Source organism: Strongylocentrotus purpuratus, unplaced genomic scaffold (assembly GCF_000002235.5).
Source record: "Strongylocentrotus purpuratus isolate Spur 01 unplaced genomic scaffold, Spur_5.0 spur5_contig_816, whole genome shotgun sequence".
NCBI lineage: Eukaryota > Metazoa > Echinodermata > Echinoidea > Camarodonta > Strongylocentrotidae > Strongylocentrotus > Strongylocentrotus purpuratus.
Window position 1 is genome coordinate 327,656 of NW_022145520.1, and position 25,838 is coordinate 353,493.

At 37.4% G+C, this 25,838-nt stretch overlaps 1 protein-coding gene across 2 annotated transcripts; it reads right to left on the reverse strand.

The window, feature by feature from the left end:
- Nucleotides 1–443: 443 nt before the first annotated feature.
- LOC576809 (cationic amino acid transporter 4) lies at nucleotides 444–22,229 on the reverse strand. Of its 2 annotated transcripts, none has more exons than XM_777078.5 (4): nucleotides 21,789–22,229; nucleotides 3,723–5,473; nucleotides 2,192–2,300; nucleotides 444–688 (listed from the first exon to the last, which is right to left on the reverse strand). In XM_777078.5, the coding sequence occupies exons 2-4, from the start codon at nucleotides 5,382–5,384 to the stop codon at nucleotides 531–533; spliced, it is 1,929 nt and encodes a 642-aa protein (XP_782171.3). In that variant the 5' UTR covers nucleotides 5,385–5,473; nucleotides 21,789–22,229; the 3' UTR covers nucleotides 444–530. The 2 variants fall into 2 exon arrangements, with proteins under 2 accessions (XP_782171.3, XP_003730531.1); XM_003730483.3 differs by lacking the exon at nucleotides 21,789–22,229 and adding an exon at nucleotides 5,798–5,871.
- Between the last annotated feature and the right edge of the window lie 3,609 nt (nucleotides 22,230–25,838).

The window sequence follows — 25,838 nt, forward strand, 5'->3', positions numbered from 1 at the left end:
AATGGAAGACAGACTTGATCATTATTCCTTAAATAAGGGAAATCCAACATCATTACTTATGTGTAGTCCCATACGTTACCACTCCTGCTGGCGTTATGAAGTTCGTCTTTGTCTTATATTTCAAAGTTTCTGAATTTTTGACGGAAGCATGTATTTATATCTTCTACTTCTTCTATTTTCCGATGTATTCCAAAGCAATTAATCAATATATAGATATATAAATATATATATATCTATCAAATATGTGTGTGTATACACGCGGATGTATATATGTACTACATTTATCTTGATTATTTTACTTATCTCCATACTTTCAAGTTTTCAATATTATATATATATATATATATATATATATATATATATATATATATATATATATATATTGTGTGTGCGTGTGTGTATTTAGGTTGTCACTCTTTATTTAAATCAATTATATTATATACTATTATTGTTATTTGAATGTTTTATATTTGATTTATCAATAAATGCAGAAACATCTGCTTTAAAACAAATAACAATATCTATGTTTATCAGCTTGGTGTCATGAGACCGTTTCCGTCGTTCGGTAGACTACCGTAAGAGGGCGTTGGACTTGTCTGTGTGACGAATTGCTCTTCCTCTGCCTCCCGTCTCTCCTGCAATCCCACCTTGCTGTGTTTGTAGCCATAGAAGCCATAGATCAGCAAACCTGCAAACATACCAGTCATTGAAAACCGATTATTGTCATGCAAATTACTACGTAATGTACTGCCATAATGGAGTTGAATGTTACGTGCTGCATGATTGCCCATCTATAGAATTTCCCCCAAGATGTTTCAAAGGGGAATGTTATCAATTGTTATGCACTAAACAGAACATTTCGAGCAGGGACTGCACAGATTTCCGTTGGCATGACATGAATCTACATTTGCAACTTTCAACCAAAGTGAGGAAAAAATGCGTGCCTGCAGCAATTTTTTTCTTCAAATGCCAGAGCCCCATAATAGCGACTGTGCAAATACCCAGGTAGTATAATAACAATGGGTCGCTATAGAAGTGTCAACACTGACAAACAAGAGCGCTATACAAGAACCTACTATTGTCATTATTATAAATCATGAACAGAACGCAACGATCTTCATGCATTATCCTTGGATTATTAGAAAAATAAGTGTCTTTTGTTTTGTAATGTTCTGATGGATATATCATGGTTGGAATTCACTGAGTGGATTGCGGGAAAATTCTGATTTCGCCCATAGAGAGTTAAAACCACATTGAGTGTACCCAACCTGTACAGTCACACTGCACTACTTATAGCTACTTGCGCCCTTTATATAGCAAACAACGTCTAAGCGGTGACCATTGCTCCCCATGATCCTCTTTTTCATATTTTTATTGAGAAATGATTTGATGAGATAACCACCTGTCTGTGACCATGGTCTAATCCCTCGTGGCTAAACTATTGCAGTGGGGCTTTAAAGGTGGAACTGGAATCATTGTGGGAGGGGATTGTAGCGTCTCTCTCTTCGTTTTACTTTTACTCTTCGGGATATAATATATAAAGCAATTCATAAATAGTGAGGCAATGACGTCACAAACTGATAACCAAATAGGCAATTTGTGTAGTGATTTTCTAAGTTCGTTAGTTTTTCTTACTTTAAAAAAAATCATAACAGTTACTTCTTAATTAGCTATTCGATTTTACTCAAATTTGTTTTCTTCTGTTTCTCTTTTTTTCTGCATCTATTAAAAGCAAGTTATTTTCGGAGTGGACTTTACCTTTATTGAGACACATCTGGCTCTAAAAGGTATAGACCAGTTTTGGAAACGCCCCCCCCCCCCCCTCTCAAAAAATGAAATGGGAGCTCTTATTACCAATCATGTAAAAGAATATGTTTTGACTAATACGTGATGATATAATTTTGCCGGGAAACCGCCTATTAATTGATATATTTGGTAAATTATCATATCTACCTGGAATGGATAGATATCTTTCTGTGTACAGTGCTTGTAACTTTACAAAAACTGGGCCAAATTTATCATATTGATGATTCCACAACCTTGCAGTACACGCTAATACTTATAAGCTAGATGATCAACCTTTTCTGATCGATTCCACGACGTTTTTTTCACAATGCATTCGCATGACCAGAACTCAGTGGTCTATACCTTTAACAGGCAACAATGTGTTGCACGGTATTCATCAACATACCTAATGCCATCCATACAGCAAAACGGATCCATGTGATCCACGTGAGCATGAGCATCAACCCGCAGTTTAAAAGGACGCTTAGAATAGGGATCAGTGGTACGAAAGGAACCTGTGGAAAATAGTAAAAAGAAATGTATTCAAATGTATGGATGCTTCCTTCCCAGGTGTGTGTGTGTGGTAACGAAGCCTCTTATTCACCTGCTATTATCCTTCGTACTAAAATCGCCGGAACGCAGCTGCTATATTTTAGTAATTTAAAATGATTTAGTTACAATTGTTCCCCTGTTATATATCTTCTCTGCTATGATTTTCCCTCATTTAATTGTAAAGGTTTTGTTATTGATTAATAAGGCTTTCCAACCAAAGCTTGGTGCAAGATACATGTACAACTTCAACGTTACATTGTCAAGAAAGTGGCTACGCCCATGTTATGCTAAAAGGCATCACATCATGCCAAGAATACTTCATTTATATATCTCTTATACATGTTGGTAATGAATGTTATACATCAAAGGGAATGAATACATCTAACTTTTCAGAATTCCTACACTCGTTCTTTGGAGGTGATGTTTCCTTTAACGTTCTTGGTATTGCCTTATTGCTCCAAACTTATGAAATGATTGAAGATCATACCGTTTATTTTATTAGTAACGCATAAGGCAAGACTACCTGTTTGTCTAGTCATATGAAAAGAAATGCAAGAGCATGCACTTTTCGTAAAACAGATTTGAATGGAAAGAAGTATTTGTCAGAATATCAAACCATATTTCCAGATATGCCAACAAAAAGGGGAAAGAAAAAGGCAAAATTTCAGCATTTTAAAATTCGCCAAATGGGGGAACAAAGGCTTCGTTTGAAATTTCGCCCGTGACAATTTTGTATTGGCAAACAGTGACACATCTTGTCTTAATGATGCTTCTGGGAATAGAGTTAGTCCATTTGATGGAGGGCTCTCAGAGACAGAGAGTCAACAAGCCCAACATGTTAGACTGGCAGGCCATCTGATTAACCTTTCTAGGAGTTCACTAAATCGACGGCCCCGAAACCGGCAGTCCACAAGACTCATATGTCAATCTCGGGGGACTATCTGACTACTTTTGTGAGGGATCTCAAGTCTTATGGTTGTTGTGGGCTTGTGGGCTGTCACTTCCGGTGGCCGACCCTCAACTGGACCATCCCCTTGAACTACGTCGAATGTTTTTTTTAACATCATTTGACTGTTAAAAGGAGTTAAAGCCATGCTTTTTATTCAGAGAACCATCGTAACAAAAGCCTCTAAGGGATAAAGGTTTAATGGGTCAGTACTTTTAAGTCTGAAGCAGAGGTATAGGGATACGGCTTGTACTATTTATATGTTTATTTATTTCAACAAAAAATGGACTCTGTAGGTCGTTCTCTCCTTTTAGGTCTCAAATAAAGCATCTAATTTAACTTGTATAACGTTTCTTGAAACAACGAGTATCGTAAATAACCTAGAGTTAACGTAGCCCATAGAATTAAAGTTATTGTTAAAGGAATGAGGCGAACTTACGCTAAACTGCTCTCCGGGGTCGTTCTGATAATGCAGAGGTATTACACTAAAGCAAACAAGGCTCGCAGTTAACAGTACGATCATTAGAAGGATAGCCCACCACTCCAAAGCGAACAAGTACTCGTAGCCGTGGAGCCCCAGGGACATGGCCCCTACGCCTAAAAGGATCCCGATTAGAAGAGCCACTAGGACAACCTTTCCTGGTGGGTAACCATAGAGCCGCCACAAGATTGGCCATCCTCTGTATTTTTCCTTGAGTGCCCCTGCAAGATGAAGATCGTGCGCACTGTCCGAGTGACTCAAGATGGGTTCAGTTGATGTTGAGGAGCGCAGAGGTATCAAGGTATGGATTTCTCCTTTCGTACCATCCTGATCTGATAAAAAAGAGTCCTGAATGCTTAAGTTGATGTTATAGCCTCCGGGCCTGTATCGCAAGATCACAATTGAAGCTGCTACAATGCCATACGCGCATAGAACACCGATTGATAGAAATGCCACAAGGTCTACCAATGTGAAGAAAATGTCGAGGAGGGCAACAAAGAATCCAAATATGATCCCGGCGGTAACAGGTACTTGTGTCCTGCTGTTGACTGTAGCAAAGCATTCAAAAAGAAGTCCGTCCGATGCCATTGCGTACAAGGACCGGGGTAAACAAAAGAGGGATGTTAAAATACAAGTAAAAGTGGCACATATCGCTCCAACTCCAACAGCCCACTTGGCCCACAAGACACCGTTGTAAGCGAACGCCTGCGAAAAGGCCGAAGCGGCGTTGATTTCCTGGTACGGTATCATGAGTGTCAATATTGCTGATGGGATCATGTATACCACTGTTATGATAACAATGGACGAAACCATAGCGATGGGTATACTTTTACGTGGGTTCAGAGTCTCCTCACTTGATATTGCAATGACGTCGAAACCAACAAAAGAATAAAAACATGTCGCTGCTCCTGTTATTATCCCCTGGAAACCATATGGAGCGAACCCACCATCCTCTTGCCAGTTACTAATATCGGCGTACTTTGCCCCCAACCCGATGATGATCCCCACAGCAACAACGTTTATTAGTAGGAAGATATTGTTCAGAATGGAAGATGTTCCTACCCCAAGCAGAACAAAGATCATGACGAACAGACAATATCCTGCTCCTAGGATATCGGGGTAGGGAGCTATGAAAGGCACATCCCATGTTTTATTGCCCATCACATAGGTTATAGTGAAATTAGAGTATGCTCCGTTGGACAGTTCATCGATGTAACCACTGAAGGAACGTCCGACCGAAGCTGCAGAAGCAGTGTACTCCAGAATCATGTTCCATCCGATGAGGAACGCCCAAAGCTCACCGATGGTGACGTAGGTGAAGAGGTAAGCAGAACCAGTCCTGGGGATGCGACACGAGAACTCTGCGTAGCATAACGAAGCGAACAAGGAGGCGAGGCCGGCGATGAAGTACGAGACGAACACGGCAGGTCCAGCATACTCCTTGGCAACAGTTCCAGTTAGGACATACAACCCTGCTCCGAACATGGAACCAATGCCCAGGAAGGTCAGGTCAAGCGTGCTCAGGTAACGTCGCAAAGGTGTGGAATACGTGTCTTCATCGCCGAACTGCTTCTTCCGGCTAAGGGTCTTCAGGAAGCTGATGCAAGCGTTTGAACCCATTGTGGTTGACTTAAAGGCTTTGTGTTATCAATGATGCAATCTTTAGGAAACACCCAAGGATGGTACCAGCTAGCTCGTCTTGGACATTTCTGCAGAAATTAGGGAAACAAAAACATTAAAACTGATGCTGCCAAAAGACATCTCAATATATTTGTAAGTGCTCATAGTACAGTATGGATTTAAATTGCATTAATCACCGAGGAAATGAGGAAAGAAAGTAAAGGAATAAAGAGATAAAACCTAGAACTTCCAAGAATTGAATAAATATGGAGGGAAGAACAGGAAAGGGGAATGCAAAGAGCATGAGCCTCGGTACTTAAAATGTAATATTTATAAAAAGGTATCACAATAAAAAAAAAATGTTAAAAAGGAGGACTGATACACTAGAAGTCTCCAAACTCATATCGTCAAACCTTATTCTATATGTTTGACGACAACAGGCGAACGTCGGAGGAATAAATACCAAGTGACAAGTTTCGAGCCCGTACTACGCTAAAAAAGAAGGTGCACGTACGGTGATTCTGACCTTCCAGGAAAGTACATACAGGTGTGCATGTTTTTACAGAACAATTAAAAAGGCAGTCAACTGTCTCTTGTATTTATAGAACATCAAGACAGGCGCACATCGTGTTATACAGTTAGACACAAACATCTGCCTTTCACCCGCATTTATAACAAGTACTACGGAGGATGAGTCAATGATATACTTAAAGTCAATTAAAAATTGAAATTGTAATACATGATAGGCTTATCCTTTTATAGTGATAATTAAAGGTCATTAGATAGAAATGGGGGCCTTTAGCAGAAAACAATCAACTGTCTGCCTTAAACTGCCCTTTACATATTTACCGCGGAGATTGTTTATGATTGTAGTTTAGGTTTACACCGTTACAAAGCACATGATATCCATACATTGATACTTGTTGGCACTTTCGGAAAATCAACCTTATACAATCTCAATAGCCTTGTGTGCCACTTTTTGAAAATAATGTCATGTTACATAAACACCCCATGAAAAGTGTATCGAAATTGCCGTTAAGTTGAAATATAACTCGTGTTAGACACAAACATCGGCCTTTCACCCGCACTTTACAAGTACTACAGAGGATAAGTCAATGGTTTACTTACAACCCATTTAATATACAATTGAAATCATAACATAATTATGATATCCTTCTATAGTGATAATTAAAGGCCACTAATTAAAAATGGGGGCATTAAGCAGAAAAACAATCAACTGTCTGCCTTGAACTGCACCTGACATAATTTACCGCAGATGTTTGTATGACTGTAGTTTAGGTTTACACCGTTACAAAGCACATGATATCCATTTTGATGCTGGTTGACACCTCGATTTCGAGGATATTACTACAGTTGTTCTTGGAGATGACCTACCATCCTACATGGGAACGGCCGCTTGGACTAGGACAGCTAGAGACAGAAGAGAATGGAAATGTAATGAGGAGCGCTTTTCCCAACGTCTGGATGAATTATAGCCTGATATATAGATAGATATTCCTAATATTCATAAATGACATTGCAAATGTGGTGAAACATTCATCAATATCATTATTTGCAGATGATACGTGTATATATTATTCCTCCAATAGTGCCAATGATGTATCAAACAAGGTTAATGATGATTTAAATAATGTAACTTTATGGCTGAATGCTAACAGGCTGATACTTAATATGAGCAAAACTGAATATATGCTTATTGGATCCCATAAACGAGTAAAGCAGTTTCATAATGTAAATATTAATATACACATCGGTAACAATGCACTGAAAGAAGTTTATAGTTGTAAATATCTTGGCGTAATTCTTGATCCTAGTTTGAATTGGAAACTGCACATAGACCATGTACGCAAAAAAGTTGTCCGAGGCTTATTTCTCTTTCGTAAAGTCAGACCTATTGTTGACTTGTGTACTGCTAGAATGCTATACTTTAGTATTATTCAAACACACTTTGATTACTGCTCTATAATTTGGAATAATGCTACTCAAGTCGTATTAAATAAGCTACGTGTTCTACAGAATAGAGCTGTACGGATTATGGTTAAGGCACCTTTTGAGCAAAGAACTCGAGAAATCTACCAACAAGCAAAGATAATCCCAATCGTTGATAGATGGACAAGAGGAAATTTAATCATGCTATTCAAGATAATGCATGACTTAACTCCAACGTACTTATCTTCACGAGTTGAATTACGACATAATCCACACAATTTAAGAAATGGCGATCATAAAATTCAGCTTCCAAAGCCTAAGACCGAGTTTTTGAGAAGAAGTTTCTTTTATCATAGCTCCAAATTATTCAATTGCCTCTCTTTTGAAACGCGAACCTTAGACACACTGGCTACCTTTGTTCGCACCATTGATTTGAATGAACTCATATAGACGAACATTATCTTGCCCTTTTTACAATTTTTACCTTCAATTTGATATTCTATTGGTTATGTTTTAAATATATATATATATATATATATATATATATATATATATATATATATATATATATATATATATTTTTTTTTTTGATTTTTTTTTTTGATTAATTTTTTTTTTTTTTTTTAATTTTTATTGTTTTTTTTTTAAATAGTTTTTTAAACACGATAAATATTATACCCATCCTCTTATTCCTGTCTTGTGTTTTTTTTTTCTTCTTATGTTTACCTTGATGTTTTTTGTGTTATGTTATCGGTTTTACAGTTTTACTCGTATGCTTGTTGTCGTCCTAGTTGAATATCTGCAATCAACTGTCTTATTGCTTGTTTGTTTTGTACTTTAATCTGTTAGATATTTATTTGTTTGACTATACATGTACATATTCATTGCCTTACTTCTTGCATTTGCAACGTTTTACATATTATTGTATAATTCACTGTATATTCATTGTTATTTTTATGTTTGTGGACCCCTTTGAAAATCAGCTGTGCTGAAAGGGCCATCCACCCTATGAGAGGAAATGAAAAAATAAATAGATGTGTTCTCTAATGGATGAAAAGGCCAATTTAAGACTGGCAGAGACGTTAACACAAGTTAGGCAGGGACAATTTTTATTTTTTATTATTTTTTTAAATTTATTTATTCGTACGGGGTAGCCCATTTAACATCAGTTGGTCTCCCATGGGGCCCCTAAAAACATACATACATGAATGCAACACAATATGTTCAAATAAAATCATTCAAAGTACATACGCAATAATGCCAAGTAAATAGTTTAAAAAGAGAATGTAAAAACATTGAAATATATCAAGGTGAATGTTTGCAATATAGAATAATCAAATATTTAAAGTACAATAACGAGTAACAGAAAATAAAGATATTTAAACAAATATGAAACAGACTATTGGTGAGTAACTAGGTGCCATAGAATCCCTTGTACGTCCAATGACTTAAGATATTGTTTAAGATTAAATTTGAAAGATACCAAAGAGGGCAACTCCCGAATAATTACCGGCAAATTATTCCACAAATTTGGACATATAAAGAGTGTTTACAGTACTCAGTGCGGCATTTGGGAACGACAAGATCGTGTCTGGCGGCTTGCCTCGTATTTTTATCATGTTTTCTACTTAACTCTTGGAAATAATTTGAGTAGTAATCAGGAGAGAGGCCTTGATAGTATTTATAAACAAATAATGGAAATAAGTTATTAGATATCTGAAAGGTATTCAGTTCAGACTTGAGAACATTTCCTTAGATGGGCTATAAATATTACACCGAAAGATCAGACGAGCTGCCATCTTTTGTAGTTTAGTACTTCGATCTACATGTATATTAAAACAATCTCCCCATATCTCACAGCAGTAATCCATCTGTGATTGAATGAGGCATGTATATACTAATTTTAGAGTATCATTTTCTACAAAAGGTCCAATTCTTTTTAACATCGCAAGACCGGCAAATATTTTTTTACATACAGAATCAACTTGTTCATGCCATAATAAATGTTTATCTATTATTATCCCGAGACATTTAAAACTTGCACATTGATTGATTTCAACCCCATCGTAAGGGATGCGGATGCTGTCATTACTACAGGTACTAAGTTTTTGTTTACTCCCTATAATCATAAACTTTTACCTGTATTTAAATGCAACCTGTTGTTGCTTATCCATGTACCTATTGCATTCATTTCGTGTTGCAATTTATTTTCCAATTCACTGATCAAAGTTCCAGTGACATACAAAGTGGTGTCATCTGCATACATTATGACTTTACCTTCCCTAAAGACATTGACCATATCTTCAATATAAATTAAAAATAGAAGGGGGCCCAGTATCGAGCCTTGAGGAACTCCTATAGATAGGGAACGTTCCTTTGACAAAGTTTGTCTAATTGAGACTTGTTGTTTTCTATTTGTAAGGTAGGATTGAAACCATAATAAAGTATCATTAGTTAATCCAATTTTGTGTAATTTGGCTAACATAATAGATGAGTCAACAGTATCGAACGCTCGTTTTAAATCTACAAAAAGAGCACCAATAATTTTACCACTGTCAATAGCACGTACCCAAGTATCGGTTAGAGCACTTAGTGCTGAGGAGGTAGAGTGACCGGGTCTAAATCCAAATTGTGTATTGGAAAGCACATTATTGGAGACGAGATGATCATAGAGCTGCCGATGAATCAATTTCTCTAAAATTTTACTAAGAGTTGGGAGAATGGAGATTGGGCGGTAATTTGGTATTGCATTAATGTCACCTTTTTTGTACAATGGAAGTACTGTCGCGTGTTTCCATTCATCCGGGTATGTGCCAGACGATAATGACAAATGTATTAGTTGGGTGATGCTAGGGAATTATCGCGTCATCAGCATTTTTTATTAGTTTTACATTGATTTCATCAACACCAGTTGACTTAGAGGTATCCAAATTTGCTATGATTTTCTTAACAGAATCAGAGTCAACCTCATCGAATACAAATAAATTAGCAGAACTGCCAAGACCTTCATTATCGGTCTGAACAATGGGAGGAAGATCAGTATCACTAAGAGAGTCACTATTACATTCCAAGTCATTGATATTAATTTGAATTAGGTAGTCGTTAAATGCCTCAGCAATACTGATATCAGTGTCATAAGATTGAGTATTCAAATAAAGAGTTCTTGGTAATTCCTCCTTCATTTTAGGCATAAGTGAACGCAGACATTTCCACATACCTTTAGGATCCCCTTGATTATTTCTTATTTCTGATTTGAAATACTCGATTTTACTTCGTTTAAGAGAATCGTTTACTTTATTTCTCGAGGATTTGTACTCAGACCAAAGTTTATCACATTCATCCCTTGTTTGGAAATTGTCACGATTGGCATTCCGTCTGAAACATAAAAATCTTTTGTGAACTTTATCACGCTTGGCCATTAATGCACGGAGATCAGCATTTATCCAGGAAACAGATTCTATTCGAACCCTTAACTGTTTTTTCGGGGCAATAACATTAACAATGTCCATAAACAACCGTTTCCATTCATACAAACATTTATTGACATTTATATTCGGTCCGTCAGCAACATTCGATCGGTTCAAATGGGCTTTGGATAATAATAATTTGAACTCTTTATTATCAAAGTGTTTGAATGATCTAAACTGGATTATTTTATGATCACAATTTGATTTGTACTTTGGGTGTAATTTACGTATTGCGTAAACCAAGTAATGATCACTAAGTGAAGTGTGAACACATCCATGCTCGGCAATATTTTCAACTCTTGACGTAAATACCGTATCAATCAATGTTTCAGATCTGTTCGTCACACGAGTAGGCGATGTGATAATTTGAGTCAAATTGAAAGACTTCATGATAAAGTCAAGTTTACAAGAGGTACTTGAATTATGGAAATTGAGATAATCGCAATTTAAGTCACCTAAAATAAGTAATTCATTGATAGCAGTAAGTGAACAATTTATCCTCTCTAGTATGTTTTCCAATCTATCATAAAATGAAGCATCGCAAGAGGGTGGTCTATAAATACAAACTATAGTAAAACTTTTTTGATAAGGTAGGTGAACTTGTAAGCATATCATTTCAATTAAGGAATCTTCAAATTCATGTCTTCTAAAATAAGTAATTTTAGGTTCGTGCTGTTGTTGTGCATCTGTTTTTTTTTCTTTCCAACTGCTCGTTTTTCACGTTGAGCTTCATTAGGATTTTATTAGATTATGAGAATTACCAGTTTAAAATGCAGTCTCATTCAAATAACTACCAGTACATTATACCTCGGGAATTATTATGCAAATTAAAGCACGCTCTGTACACTATTATGTTACAGATTATATATATATTTACAGCGCGTGCTACTGCACGAGGTTATTTCATGTGCATATTACATATGTGGTAACATGGCAATTAATATTAACGAGGCAAAGTATGGGCATTTGGATATACTGGATACAGTTTATGTATCGAAACGGACTGAGAGAATAAAGTTGTCAATTGTAATCAATTAATATGACACAATTTCAGACCGGATTCTAAAATGCGTGGGGTGCCTTTATCCATCAATAAGCACTATGAATATGACAGACAAAGAAAGCGGACAAAATATACAGTTCCTCAGGTAGACAAAGGAACATCCCTTCACTGCTATTACGTAAAAAGGTGAATATGCATGTGACACCTGTTCTACACATTTTTACATAATGGCAGTGAAGGGATGTTCCTTTGTCTATTTGAGGAGCTGTATATTTTGTCCGCTTTCTTTGTCAGTCTTATTCATAGTGAAGGTTATGATATTCCCAGTGCTGCGATTTGCCTCTATTTACATCAAATTTGGAAGGGAATAAGGATATATTTGGCTTGATAGGAGTATGCCGGTCGTTATGTTTCTAGACACTGCAATCATGTTAAAGACGAACATAGCTCTGTCATTCGAAAGAAACTATAAATCTGGAAGCAATAGACCGGTGTACTTTTACATATTAAGATTTTATGAATACTTTGCTCGACATTTCAACACGTAATGTATACAGACTGGATTCTAAGTGTTGTAGTTCATTTATTAAAACAAGTTGATGTGATAACTCATCTCTACGTCCCAAGGAAAAAAAAACATCCACAATTTTGAATATGTTAGTAAACTGGTCTATTGGGAAAAAACGACTATACATTTATAGCACATACTAGGACAGGCGTATATCGTGATATGCTAGAACTCACATGCACTGCATTATAATTGGGTATATAGGACTACGATTATAAGGCGTGGTGCTTAGTTCAAAACTTCCCAGTTATTTCTTGTCAGATTATAGATATGAAGGAATTTTCGATATGAGGTAATACGGAGAGACATACTAACATTTCTTCTATGACTTATTCTTTCAACCTGACATAAAAAAGAATGAAAAACCTCACAAGATTTTCCCCTGTTGCCAGAACTCAATCTTCTCTTTGAAATAATCACGAACATGGCGTAAACGTGAAAGCCATAAAGATGAACATTTGCACATAATTATTACGCATGACTGGCATCAATTCATATTATACTGAGCCAGATATTAAATGGGAATGTTTCATGTATTTCCGTTAATACGTCAAAATTGTTCGATGCATGGAGTTCCATTTCGGGAGATTTCCATTGGAGAAAAAAATACGTATCATATCTAGTCTGCAGACCTAGACTCGAATTTTACAAGTTACCGCAATTTATAAAGCCTTGAGCAGAGCCTAGTCCTTACAGTCCATGGCTGAGCTCCCTCGATAGGTGTGTCTGGAGTAGCTAATACAGAGCCTATGCAGTATGGGTCAGCCTAGTCTCAAAGAGCAGACACTGTTTCGCAAAGCGAAGGACAAGGGTCTGTACCTACAGACTAGGTTCACATCGGGGATTGAATTGAAATGATCAGGGTCACTGAACTCTTTGGATCATTTTTCAATGGATAAAAGTTTATTGCTTGGGGGAGATGGTATCTATTAACGGTTATGAAAGCATCGCAAAGTTGTCAATTCAATGGATTTTGGACGGAATTGGGTAGGTCTTGCCCTGAGGGCTAGAAAAAACCTTACACGCGTATACCGGCGAACCATGTTTGTTTGGAGCCATTTTGAAAAAGTACCCTTTTCCTTCAAGTTGAAAATGATGATCCACAAAGTACTGAATGCGGCAACTTTTTGGCATCTGATCGTAATGATCAGATAATGGATTCTATTATACGATTGGTAATGCTTTAAAAAAGACAAAACAGAAGTAAAAGTTCTTAAACTAGTCAGAATAGCCGCAGAAAAGCTCCTCAAGAAAAGACTAAATGACGCACAAGTTTATGGCTGGAGCGAGTTATGTAATTAGTGCTTTCCATAACAAACTGCAGTTGATGAACACACAAGGCCTATCCGCACACGGACAAGAACTCATACAATTTCTCGACTCTAATGGTAGTGGCATGATTTAATTCTGCGAGAAACTTAACCGATTTGTGCCGGAATAAAACATCTGGTCTTGCATCAAAAGGTTAAATGGTTTACATACCAAAAACAAAGATAATACCACTATTGAAAGAGAAAGAATGGTTATATAGACCAAGAAAAGGTAGGGATGCTTGGGAAGTTTGGACTGACGGAATTTAATAGAACTATAGTTGATAAAACAATCCAGCTCCCGGGAAAGATTAAAAAAATACCTTATACTGTATATAAAAAACGTACAGAATAATGCAAAAGAGTATATCCTACAAAGACCAAATTCCAAGAGAGGGAAAGACAGGCATGGTGTACAAGATTACTTTCACAGATTGTAATAATTCTTATGTTGGGGAAACTGGCAGAAGTCTTAATGAGCAATTAAAAGAACACAAAAAACCCTCAGATTGAGTAACCCATTCCATTCAGCTTTAGCTGGACACGCTCTCAGCACAGGCGCGTAGCAAGGAGGCGGTGGGGGCGGTCGCCCCACAAAAACGCTTGCCAAAAAAGAAAAAGGAGCACAGAAACATTTTTGAAAATTCAGACAAGGATTAAGAGTCGAGAACAGTACAACGAATCGTCTTCTTTCTCTAATATTTTAATGAAACGTCAAAACTTCCGCGCTTCGAGCGGTAGGGGGTAGCTGAATTCAGACAAGGATTAAGAGTTGAGAACGGTACAACGAATCGTCTTCTTTCTGTAATAATATCTTGAAACGTCAAAGCGAGGGGAAGGGGGGGGGGCTGATTTCGGACAAGGATTATGAGTCGGGAATGGTACAACGAATCGTCTTTTTTTCTCTTATAATTTAATGAAACGTCAAAGCTTCCGCGCCCGGCCCGGGCGGGGGTAACACCCTCCCCCCCCCTCCCTGCACCTATCCCCGTAGGGAGCGCGCTTCCCGTGCTCACGACTGTGTCTCATGGATCTCTGGCAGCAATATCCCTTTACCCACAACAAATGCAAATGTATACAGATGTCCTACAAAGTTGGTTTACCACCTGGGGTTTTCAACTCTAAAGAAAAAGACCGTTCCTGTGCTTTTCACTAAAAATACAAAAACACATGAGGTAAACCTTACCCTAAACAAAGTACCTTTACAATCTGAAAATACTGATCGCTTTTCAGGTATGATATTTGATTAAAATATTCACTTGGAACCAGCAAATAGAAAATAAAGCCGCTAGATGCAAAAGCAAAAATAATATTTTAAGATGCTTAACCCTAATAAGGCCGGGGGCCATTATGCCCCCCCCCCCACCCCTCCACGAATTTTTCTGATTGTTCGGGAACGCACATGGATGGCGCCCCGCCGCTCTCTGATTTTTTTCTTGTGAGTCTTGCGCATCTTTTAAAATATTTTTTTTGAAAATCGGACCTACAGTTCCTAGGTCACGTGGTCACGTAATTTGTGTACAAAACATATGGAAATGTCATTTTTCCTAAAAATAGATCAAACATTGGTTATTGGGTTTTGTTTCAAGTTTAGGTGGTTGTTTTAGGAGTCAAAATAGTTGAATTGTAGTAAGAAATGAAATAAAACATCAAAAACATTAAATACATAAGTTAAAAAAACAATGAAATACATAAGAAATTATCAAAACAAGAGATAACATAAGGAATAAGCTGGCTCTTCCAATTTTTTTGTCGTATTATTATGTCAAATGGTCTAATGAATATAATGTAGTGAAAAAAGAAAGCTTAAATATGAATAATATATGATTCATGGGTAAAAATGTCATTTATGACCTTATTTGCATAAATTACCATAAATATGCAAATGAGTGAATTTTTCCAAAAATTGGAATTATAATATTCTTCTATACACTTCACATGACATGCGTGCAAATTTTCGCGGAGATCAGCCGTTTCACGGCCGAGATCGTAAGGGGAGCCATAATGCCCCCCCCTCCTCCGGCCGTACTAAGACCTCAAATAGCCAGGCTTTTTTAGGCACCTCATGGGGGAAGACCGTCTAAATCTCGAATTATGTTAAATATAAAGCCTACATAAGACCGATCATAGACTGTGGATGTGAGGCCTACGGCAGTGCTTCAGAAAATGAAAATAAAATGTAAGATTCTATACAATACCAAATTGTTTAAGGATTAGTGCAGGTGCTCTGCCCTTGACATCTCTGGCTTCTCTCCTCGATCTTAGGAGACAATGGTTAGCTTTCAAGTATAAGCATAGCATAGAAATGCAACCTAAACATCCAGTGCTGCCAAATATACAACCTTGTTGGCAATATCAGTATATGAAAGTATTGAAATATTAGAAGTATGTTGAGGATGTTACTGTTGTTGACACGAGATTCGCTGGAGATCAATCAATTCTAATGGAAGCGACACCTCAACACCTTTTTGGCCGAATGTTCCACGTCAGGTAGAATGTCCCTTAACCAGGGCTCAAATTATTTTTTTTTGTCCGAGGGGGCTCTTCCCCCCCAAAAAGAGCCCCCGTGAACCTTCTCACGGGGGCTCTTTTAGTACTGACGAGGGTTCTTTTTTATACAAATTTCCATTCAATTGGTACCTATGATACTCCTCATTTGTTTGCTATTTCATCATTATCATTTTAATCAGCATTTTCCCTCTTACAAATTTACAAGCTACATAGCTGTTACTGACTTTCATCCCCTGATGACATTCTCTTGATTTTTTCCCGTTCTGCACATTATTTCCTCCTCATTATTCGGAGCGACCTTTACATTCTTTCTTTAATGAGCCGCGTAGCGGCGAGGCGATTTTGTGTGTGTACTTTTTTGTACAGGTGCGGATTCACGGGCCGATTCTAACGCCCCCCCCCCCCTAGCCTCCCAAACCTTTAAAAAATAGGATAATAACGTAAATTTAACCTTAACAACCCCCCCCCCCCTGACCAGCCAGTGACATAAATGCGGCATCAAAATATTTGTGCTTCTCTGACCATAATTAACTGCCTAAAACCCCTGAGCTTCCAGGGCTCCACCCCCTGAACCCCCCACACCAATTTACGCTCGCTACTCTCTACCTGATCGTAAATACCTAACCAAAATTCCTACGGGAGCTGTTTCAGTGACATACCGCTCCCCTTGCAAACGAGAAAGAAAACAAGGTCATTCAAAGGGATTAAGCGACAAATAATGATTGTGATTCAAATTGATGCGAATATTTGTTTGAATAAGCACTGCTATTCACCAGAATCTTCTTTGTAAAAACCACTTTTACAAATCTTAGCCATGCTTACTGAGTTGAGACGTTTCATTCAATTTAAAATACTCATCAAAGAATACACTTCTCCTAATGTGAAAGTGATCTTACAACACAGTAGCAGAATTGCATGGCTGAGATTTTTAAAAGTCCTTTTTACAAAGAAGATTCTGGTGAAAAGCATTGTTTGATATTTAAAAAAATCCTTGCATCAATTTGAATCACAATGATCATTTTGTCCCATGATCCTTTTATTACATAACCTTGTTTTCTTTTTTGTTTGCAGGGGGAGAAGAAGCTATGTCACGTTAAGAAATCACAAAGATCAGTTGTATTATGCGTATATACATATGATAACAGAACAAAATGTTGATTATCAGAATGTCATTTTGGAATACCTCTATACAAATACCCGATCTTACTGTGCCGATACCACATTGTATTTAGCCCGTATCAGTATTAGTATGAGCCAATATAAAGTTATTATTCTTTATTCAGATCAGTATAATGCTTTTCCTCAAAAATAGTTTCGCTATTTTTTTAGGGTTGAGACGATAAGAAATGGTTTCAAACGTACATTACATAAACCCTGAACCATTGCATAATGATAGTGGTTCTCTCTCTCTCTCTAGCTCTCTCTATTTATTGTAATCATGCATTATCATCTACATATAAAGCAGCAACACAAAAAATAGGGTTATATGGGATAGGTTAAAGTGAGAGTTAAAAAAAAAAATTAAAAAATTAGTGGTCCTCCTCTCCATCATCCCCCCGCTTTAATATTCACCGGCCGCCTGAGTCGGCGCAAAAATGTTAAACCCCCTAACCCCCCCCCCCCCCCGTAGATCTGCCCATGTTACCATATCATTCAACGACATCTTGGTCTTCCACTTCTTCCCAATAGGGACTTTTAGATTTGCGTGGACGTGTCACGTCCTTTTAAGGCAATGGCAGTCACAATCATGTGACGTCCTTTTAAGCACTGACAGTGCCTTAAAAGGAGGTCACACGTTGCAGTCCACGTTCTCGTCGTGCAAATCTAAAAGTCCCTAATTTTGATTTACTGGTCGATGTTCACTATTTGCTGGTCATTTAAAATCACCAGATTTCAGCGGGTTTGCGCTTTTCACGACGAAAAACTTCTCCATGACCATGTTTCTGCCCTTGAGCGATCGCCTCCAGCTCCAGCAGATATGGGGCGGCAGCGTGAACACGTACCGTTACTAACGGCGCAGTAGGCCTATAACTACTGCTGATGGCGGCACTGCACTGCGAGCTGAATCGGTAATAATACTCATAGAACGAGAAATCTTGCACGCTAATCTAAGTTTCATTTCATTGGTTTAAGGTTTGAAAATTGAAACTCAATATTGTGTTAAAGTTATATAACAGAAAAGATAATCTTTATTTTATAATTCCACGGGGGCGATTTTTAATTTTTCAATCGCCGGCCCCGTGAGCAACCTGACGGGGGCGATTATGTAGCTCACGGGGGCGAATCGCCCATCGCCCCGTGTATTTTGAGCGCTGCCCGGGCCTTAACCCTGCTACAAAGTCATGTGAGGGTATGCAGGTGTGATTTTTTTTAAAGCCCCAAAACCATGTCACTGGAAATAGATCAACACCCTCTAAAGCAATCAACGTCTGTCAAATTGTTAGGAGTTTATATCAGCTGTGATTTAGAGTGGAGTGATCATATGCATATTGATTTCATGATAAAACGTGCCAATGGAAGGATACATCTTAGTAGGACCGTGAAATGTCACGAACTGCCAATCGAAGATATCCGCACCACTAATATCAATGTACAGTTCATCCAGTTTTGCTATGAAGAATATGTACAATTTTGTTATGAAGAATTATGTACAATTTTGTTTAATATGAATGACTTGTACAATATGTATTTGATTTAGTGAGAGAAAATAATAACAAAATATAATTTTACCAAAAAAGAACATCTAGACCGGTTTCCTCGAACCTCTCCTAGGGTATGTGGAACGGGGGCCTAATTAAAGAACAATGAGATCGTCGAGAAAGGATGAAAAAACGAACCTGAGAATAATCTTAGAACATAATTACCAGTCATATGAGACCGTCCTGAATCTATGAATCTGTCCTCTTTGGCTGACAGAAAGAGGGAACTGTGTATGAATTTTGCTGAGAAACTGATTTTAAATGAGAAAGAATCTTATCTCAGGCCTCCTTGTATAGAACATTATAAACCTACGCAAATCAAATACTAGAGAGCAGTTAAAATGTAAAACCAAACGATTTCGTAACAATCCAGTTCCCTACTTAATTGACTTGCTGATTTCACAGTACTGATCTTGCATTTTGTACACACTAACATGTCAACTTATGATGAAGAGAAATTGTAGAGTTATTTTATTTTATGTGAAAGAGTATATAACTTTAGTATGTTTATGGTTAATTTTTGTATTGATGGAAAACATACTTATCACATAATTATTACCCCAAAACCTCTAAATTACCAAGTTTCATGTTTTTTTTAAATTTTATTGCATATTATTAGTACCTATCAATTTACAAATATGGCCATAGCTCATTAATAAAAAATGTAAAATTTACTTGTAACTAATGGATCTACAACCAGTATTCTCTCAAATGTCAGGAAAGTTGTAGATATTACTTTTATGCATTTTCATCCTTAGCATTGTCTTACATGTATATCTCTCTCTATCTCTCACTTTGTCTCTCTTTCTTTCTCCCTAAATATCTCCCTTTCTCTATCTCTCACACTTTTCCTGGATCTCCTGTGCTGTCTGTACTTTCCCTCCTTACTTTAATTTTGATCTCTCTTCTCTCTTATTTAGAACAATCTTGTCATATATGATTGTGGAAAAGATTAAGCAATTGCCACCTGTTTGGCAACTCTATTAATTTATATGTAGGTGTATAACTGATTTATTTAGATAATCCAATCAATGTGCGTTATCTCTTAATACGATTTGCTGGATAGTTTTACTGTAGTTAAATTATGTTTGTATAATTATGTATGTTTTTACGCAATGTACACAATTTTGCAATTCAGCCATCTGGCTGCCAATTAATTTTTAATAAAAACATTACCACCACCATTACCACCATCACCAGGCGCGTACGCAGGATTTTTTCAAGGGGGGGGGGGGGTTTAACATTTATAAATCGGGCCGAAAATTTCGCAACGACTCAGCCAGCCGCTGAATAAGCGGGGGGGGGGGGGGGGGGGGGGGGGGGGGGTCACCTTTTTTTTTTTTTTTTGGTCCCAAAAAAAATCGCAACGACTCAGCCGACCGCTGAATAAGTGGGGGGGGGGGGGGGGGGGGGGGGGGGGGTGAGAGGACACTTTTTTTTTTTTTGGTCTCGAAATTCGAAAATTTGATAATTTGCTCCGTTGGGGGGGGGGGGGGTAAGGTCAGCTTTTTTAGGTCAACCATGGGAATATATATAAAAAAATGTTTTAAAAAATCCAAAAGGGGGGGGGGGGGTTTTAGAGAAATTTAGGGGGGTTTACACACAAACAATTACCAAAGGGGGGGTTTTAACCCCCACCCCCCCCCCCCCCCCCCCCCCCTGTGTACGCGCCTGACCATCACCACCAGTGTTGAAGCTTAGCTGTTTACTAGATTCCTCCTATGTTTCACCACAATAATATTTGTCTAATTTCAGTTAAAATACCGTGCAATTGCATTTCATATCTCCTTATGTTTATTCGACTGTATTTTTTTTGCTTTCACGGCCTGATACAAGTGTATGTATTTTTACACCAATTCAATACACAATTCTTGTAATTCTTATTGTTTATTGCATTTGGTTTATGCAATGAATGTAAATGAAAAAAATGAAGAAAAAAAAATTAATGAAAAAATTGAAACTGAACTAAGACGGGGCCATGGTGTCCGATGTTCGGTAAACTTTGCTTTGTCCTCTGATTTCTTTGTTTTATTTATATTGTATTTATCCATTTCGTTTATCCATTTCAGCCTTATGGATGCCAGGTGGCCCTTCAATAATGAGTATTGCTATTCCACGGGATATTCAAAATCAAAACAAAAACAAAAAACTTTACGTTTTCTTTATTTTTAAGTCTATATAAGTATATTTAGCATGTTTTAAAGATACAAAATATACGAAAGTAAAAAGGAGGTAATGATTTTTTAAAAATACAGAATAAGAATGTTTACGAATGAAAATCAACTTCTTGTGGTCGCTGGGTCTCTCTTTGTCAAGCCTTTTTTTCAAAAGTATTACTTTAGCCAACTTTAGGAATAAATTACAAGAGTTTCACCTCCTTTCTTTCACCTCCCTGCTTGTACGTATCGCCAGAGAGGCAGGTAGGATTCTTGACATGTTTGAGGTCACCTGAATAGTGTTCCTATAAAAGTTAAAGATAAACTTGAGTACTGGTAAAAAAAGAAAATGAATTCTCACAGAATCTAACGAAACTTACACTAAATGTTCAAGATTACAAATAAATGTCATGTGCCAAACAATTTTGGAAGAAAATGTATACTGGCTGAGTAATGAGCATAGAAAGATAAGGAAATCAGGGTAGTACTAGCCCCGACACCATATGTGTTGCCCCATATACATCTATCTGTGTGATTGTTACTTTACCAAGACTCTGCCACATTTATGATGATTTTGATGACTCTAGAACCTTGCATTACACACCATTACTTACATGCTATATGATCAACTTTTCTGATCCATTCCACACCTTTTCTTTCACAATGCAATCGCATTATCAGTACTCAAGTTTATCTTTAAACTGAAATATTGAACAAAGCAATGTTACTTTAATACTTACCCTTGTACATGCGAGGTCCTTAAAACATTTCGTATCTTCCGATAGCAGCGGGAAAGAACGGATTTGGGAAAACTAGTCGTTTATCAGAGAGAGACAACGCATCAAAAATACATGGATAAGTTCATTGGGCTGACTGCATGCTAACGGAAGCAACGCCACATTGCAGAGAACCGGTGAAAGTAGTAGTTGGAAAGCCTAAATAGCCAATGCTGGAATGGGCAACGAGCAAGGCATATTTTACACCAACTGTGTAGTTCGTTGACTAATACAGTAATAATAGGGACTTTTAGATTTGCACGAAGACAAATGTTGATTGCTACGATCGACGTCCATTTAATGCAATGCACTTTTAGTCCACACACATCTAAAAGTCCCTATTGAATAATACGCGTCGGTCGACTTTATAAATTCGCAGCCGATTGATTGTTCTACTCGACCCAACAATAATGAGCAAAACACCGACCTCGCTCTGAGCTCGGTGTACCTGTTGAAACGTGGATTTTAATGGCGTGACGTTTTAAAGCGCTCTCTATGGTGGATCCGGCCCACTCCCCCCATGGGCCACTCTGGGGTTGGAGCATGGTTGGAGGGACTGCATTTCGTGTTCCCAAAATCTCCGGTAAAGGGGTACTTTTCGCGCGACAAAGTCCGGCCCGAGAATGTTTTGCTTCTTAAAGTGGTGTATTTGACAATTCATCGGAGATTTCTTTTAAAAGGGGTGTGTTTTTTTTTCTCTCTCTCTATTTGGATTCCTGAGAAATTTAAAAGAGGGGTTATAAAATATTTAAAAGGGGGTGTTTTTTCTCTCTCTCTTTGGACTCCTGAGAAATTTTAAAAGGGGGTATAAAATATCTTGAATATCATAGATAGGGGGTGCATTGAGCAGTGTGCCGGACACCAAGATAGGAAAGCCCGCGAAGGGGGGGGGGGGGTTCAAAAATGTTGGCAGTCGTGAGATAGGGGGTTCTTTCAAAGGAAGGAAACAAGCATATAGGTATCCTAAATATCACTGAGTGAGGGTGGGGGGGGGTATGGGGGTGGGGGCGGTATGGTGGAATGCTCGAGAATCTCCTCAGATTTCAAAAGCATCAGCTATGTGTGTAACTGAACACGATAGTCACCACACTGCTGGTATTCTTGATAATTTGCAGGGTAGGTTCACATTTCCTCTATAACGTTCCAATGGTTTTGATGTTGATTGACTTTCGTTCGGTTCATTTTTAAAGGCAATCCAACCTTTGGAATACGTGTATTTGCATGTAGGCAGAAATGAAATTCGAAATAGATCAGACTAATGATAAGAGAGTTATGAATGTTATAAATATGAGATCACTGAGTGTGTAAATCTCAAATTGAAATAATTTTCTCCTACAGAGCCTTCTCACTTAGGACACTGCTCAAAATAAATTATGGAACGGAAGGCATAATTGCAGGTCTTCTAAAAAGACATGGTCCTGAGTCATAACATTTGAAAAATTGCCATTTTAGCCATTCTGTGTGTTGGAAAAAATGTGAAAGTAGTCCTCCACTACATCACAGTGACAATACCGATCCAGCCAATATGAAGTTATCATACTTAAAGTGATTACAATTTTGGGGGGGATTCGATTTTGTTTTCTTCAAACTGTCATTCGTCTGCTTTTCCCATTTGTCGGCCTTCTTTTAGATTTTTGACAATATAAAAATGCAAAATATTGGAAAGCACAGGATTGAATGAATTGCCAATCATCAACTTATCAATTATGAGTCATCTTAAATTTGTCTGAAAACTTCGCCATAACTTCTTTTCTTGCTACTTTTCGAACATTCAACATACATACTTCAATAAAAAAAAAAAAAAACGTTATTTCTTTTGTTTCTTACCTTTTTTGTGTTGGGGGGGGGGGGGGAAGGACTCAATAAAATCATTAAGTGCCAGATTTGAATATATCCTGTGGGACGCAGTTTGATACTGAAGGCCCTAAGGGGGTAATATTCCTAGGAAGGGGATGATTGTTCGGGGGGGGGGCAATCATCCAGGGGGTAATTGTCATGATACGGAGGATTGCTCTTAATTGCCAGATAGCCTTTTTCCAGTAAGCGTGAATCAATCTCCTAAATATCATTTCGCTGATATCAGAAAACCTCATAAAATCTATATCTTTTTCAATTTGTAAAGAGATTTCAGCTTGCAACTAGGATATAAAGATGCCGTCCTCGATGTTGTAATTTAAGACAAGTCAATTTACAAGGTTGACAACGCGATGTTTATTTACTGGGTGCCAGCCTGAATTTCTTTAGAAATTAAAATTAAAATTACTTTCAGGAAGCCAAACATTCACGACCAAACAATTAGTTTTATGTACCGCACATTCAGTATGTAACAATAACATCTAAACATATTGCTTTTACATTTTTTGCATAACCCTGCAGTTTTAGACTTTACCTTTTATGCAAACAGAGTATATTTTCAAAGAATTATATATCTTGCCATATAAAGCGGACTTAACATTGAATGCATACAAGTACAAATTATCTTGCCCCCTTCAGCCTTGCGTCAAGCTCTCTTTCATTTCACCTTTTTTCCTGTTCTGCCTTCAGTTTAATTTTAGTTTAGTTTCTTTTATATCGCATGAAAAAATACAATACATTAACAAAACATAGCATATTTACACAATTGATATTCGTGAACAATAAAGATACAATACACAGCATAAGTTTGTATGGCATTTACACTAAATAATTTCTAAATTACATGTGGAAAAAGGAACTAAAAAAAAAACATATAGCTTGTAGAATTTAAGTTCCTCAAAATAATGTTGACACTGTATCATTTATAATAAGGTAGAAGTATAATAATTAAAATGTATAAGATAAATGATATGGATGATTGATGTAAGAAAGAAGAAAAATAGGAAGAGAAGGTAAATAATAGACGTCAGAAGAAGAATAAGAAGAGAGAAAAGAAGGTTTTAGAATAGAATGTTCTAGGTCGGGAGTCACAGTCAGGAAAAAAATAGTGTAGTTGTGCATTACACGTACGAATTCAATAATAACTTTTTGATATGTTTTTTGAAGCTGCCACAGTTTTTAAGCTGCTTGAGATTCGGATCAATAGTGCTCCAGTAGTTTGGTCCTGTGTATCAAATAGTTTTTTCGGCGAAAATCGTCCTGGTTAGAGGTAGATGATAGTTTGCACGTGTTGCATGTCGTGTTTGGTGTGTGTGTATAGCGTCATTTTTTGTAAAGAGTTCAATTATGGCTGATGGGAGTTCTTGGCGAGACAACTGAAACATGAATATGCTGAGATTTGAAAGGTGTAAATCATTAACCTTTCAAAAAGATATGATTATTTACGTCTTGGACCAACCTTTAATTTCACCATCTGAAAGACGAAGACAGAGATGCTAACCGTGCCACGGACATTACCGCTATACCAACCCACATTTCCCAATAGGTCCGTTTATTAGGTAGGACAAGCCATACAACTTGCCCTACCTAGCAACAATTAAAGTATGCAGTTCGCATCCTGACCTTTCAACTAAAAATAATTTTAACAGGTTAACAGGTGAAAGAAAAAAAGATCTGTTCACTTAAATGTGCATGTACTATGTACAGTGCGTATTCAACAAAGTGTACCCATATTTGGTGGCTTCTAATTAAAAAGTCATAACCTATGTGACCTTAAATCATATTTTACGGTAAAGATGAACTAGTAACCAATCTCATGATACCATGTTCATAGCTATGCTGCTAAGGATGACTGAACAACAGACTTTTCAAAAAGTATTGTCAAAATCCTCTTGTGTCAAGATTGGGCTTAAGTTATACATGTGGGTCAAAGGCAGGGCTCAATTTTTTTTTTGTCCACGGGGGCTCTTCCCCCCCCCCCCCAAAAAAAAAAGAGAGCCCCCGTGAGCCTTCTCACGGGGGCTCTTTTAGTACTGACGGGGGCTCTTTTTTATACAAATTTCCATTGAATTGGTACCTATGATACTACTCAATTATTTGCTATTTCATCAGGGTAATAATCGGGGCAGCGCCAGGAGCGTCACAACGTGACGGACATGT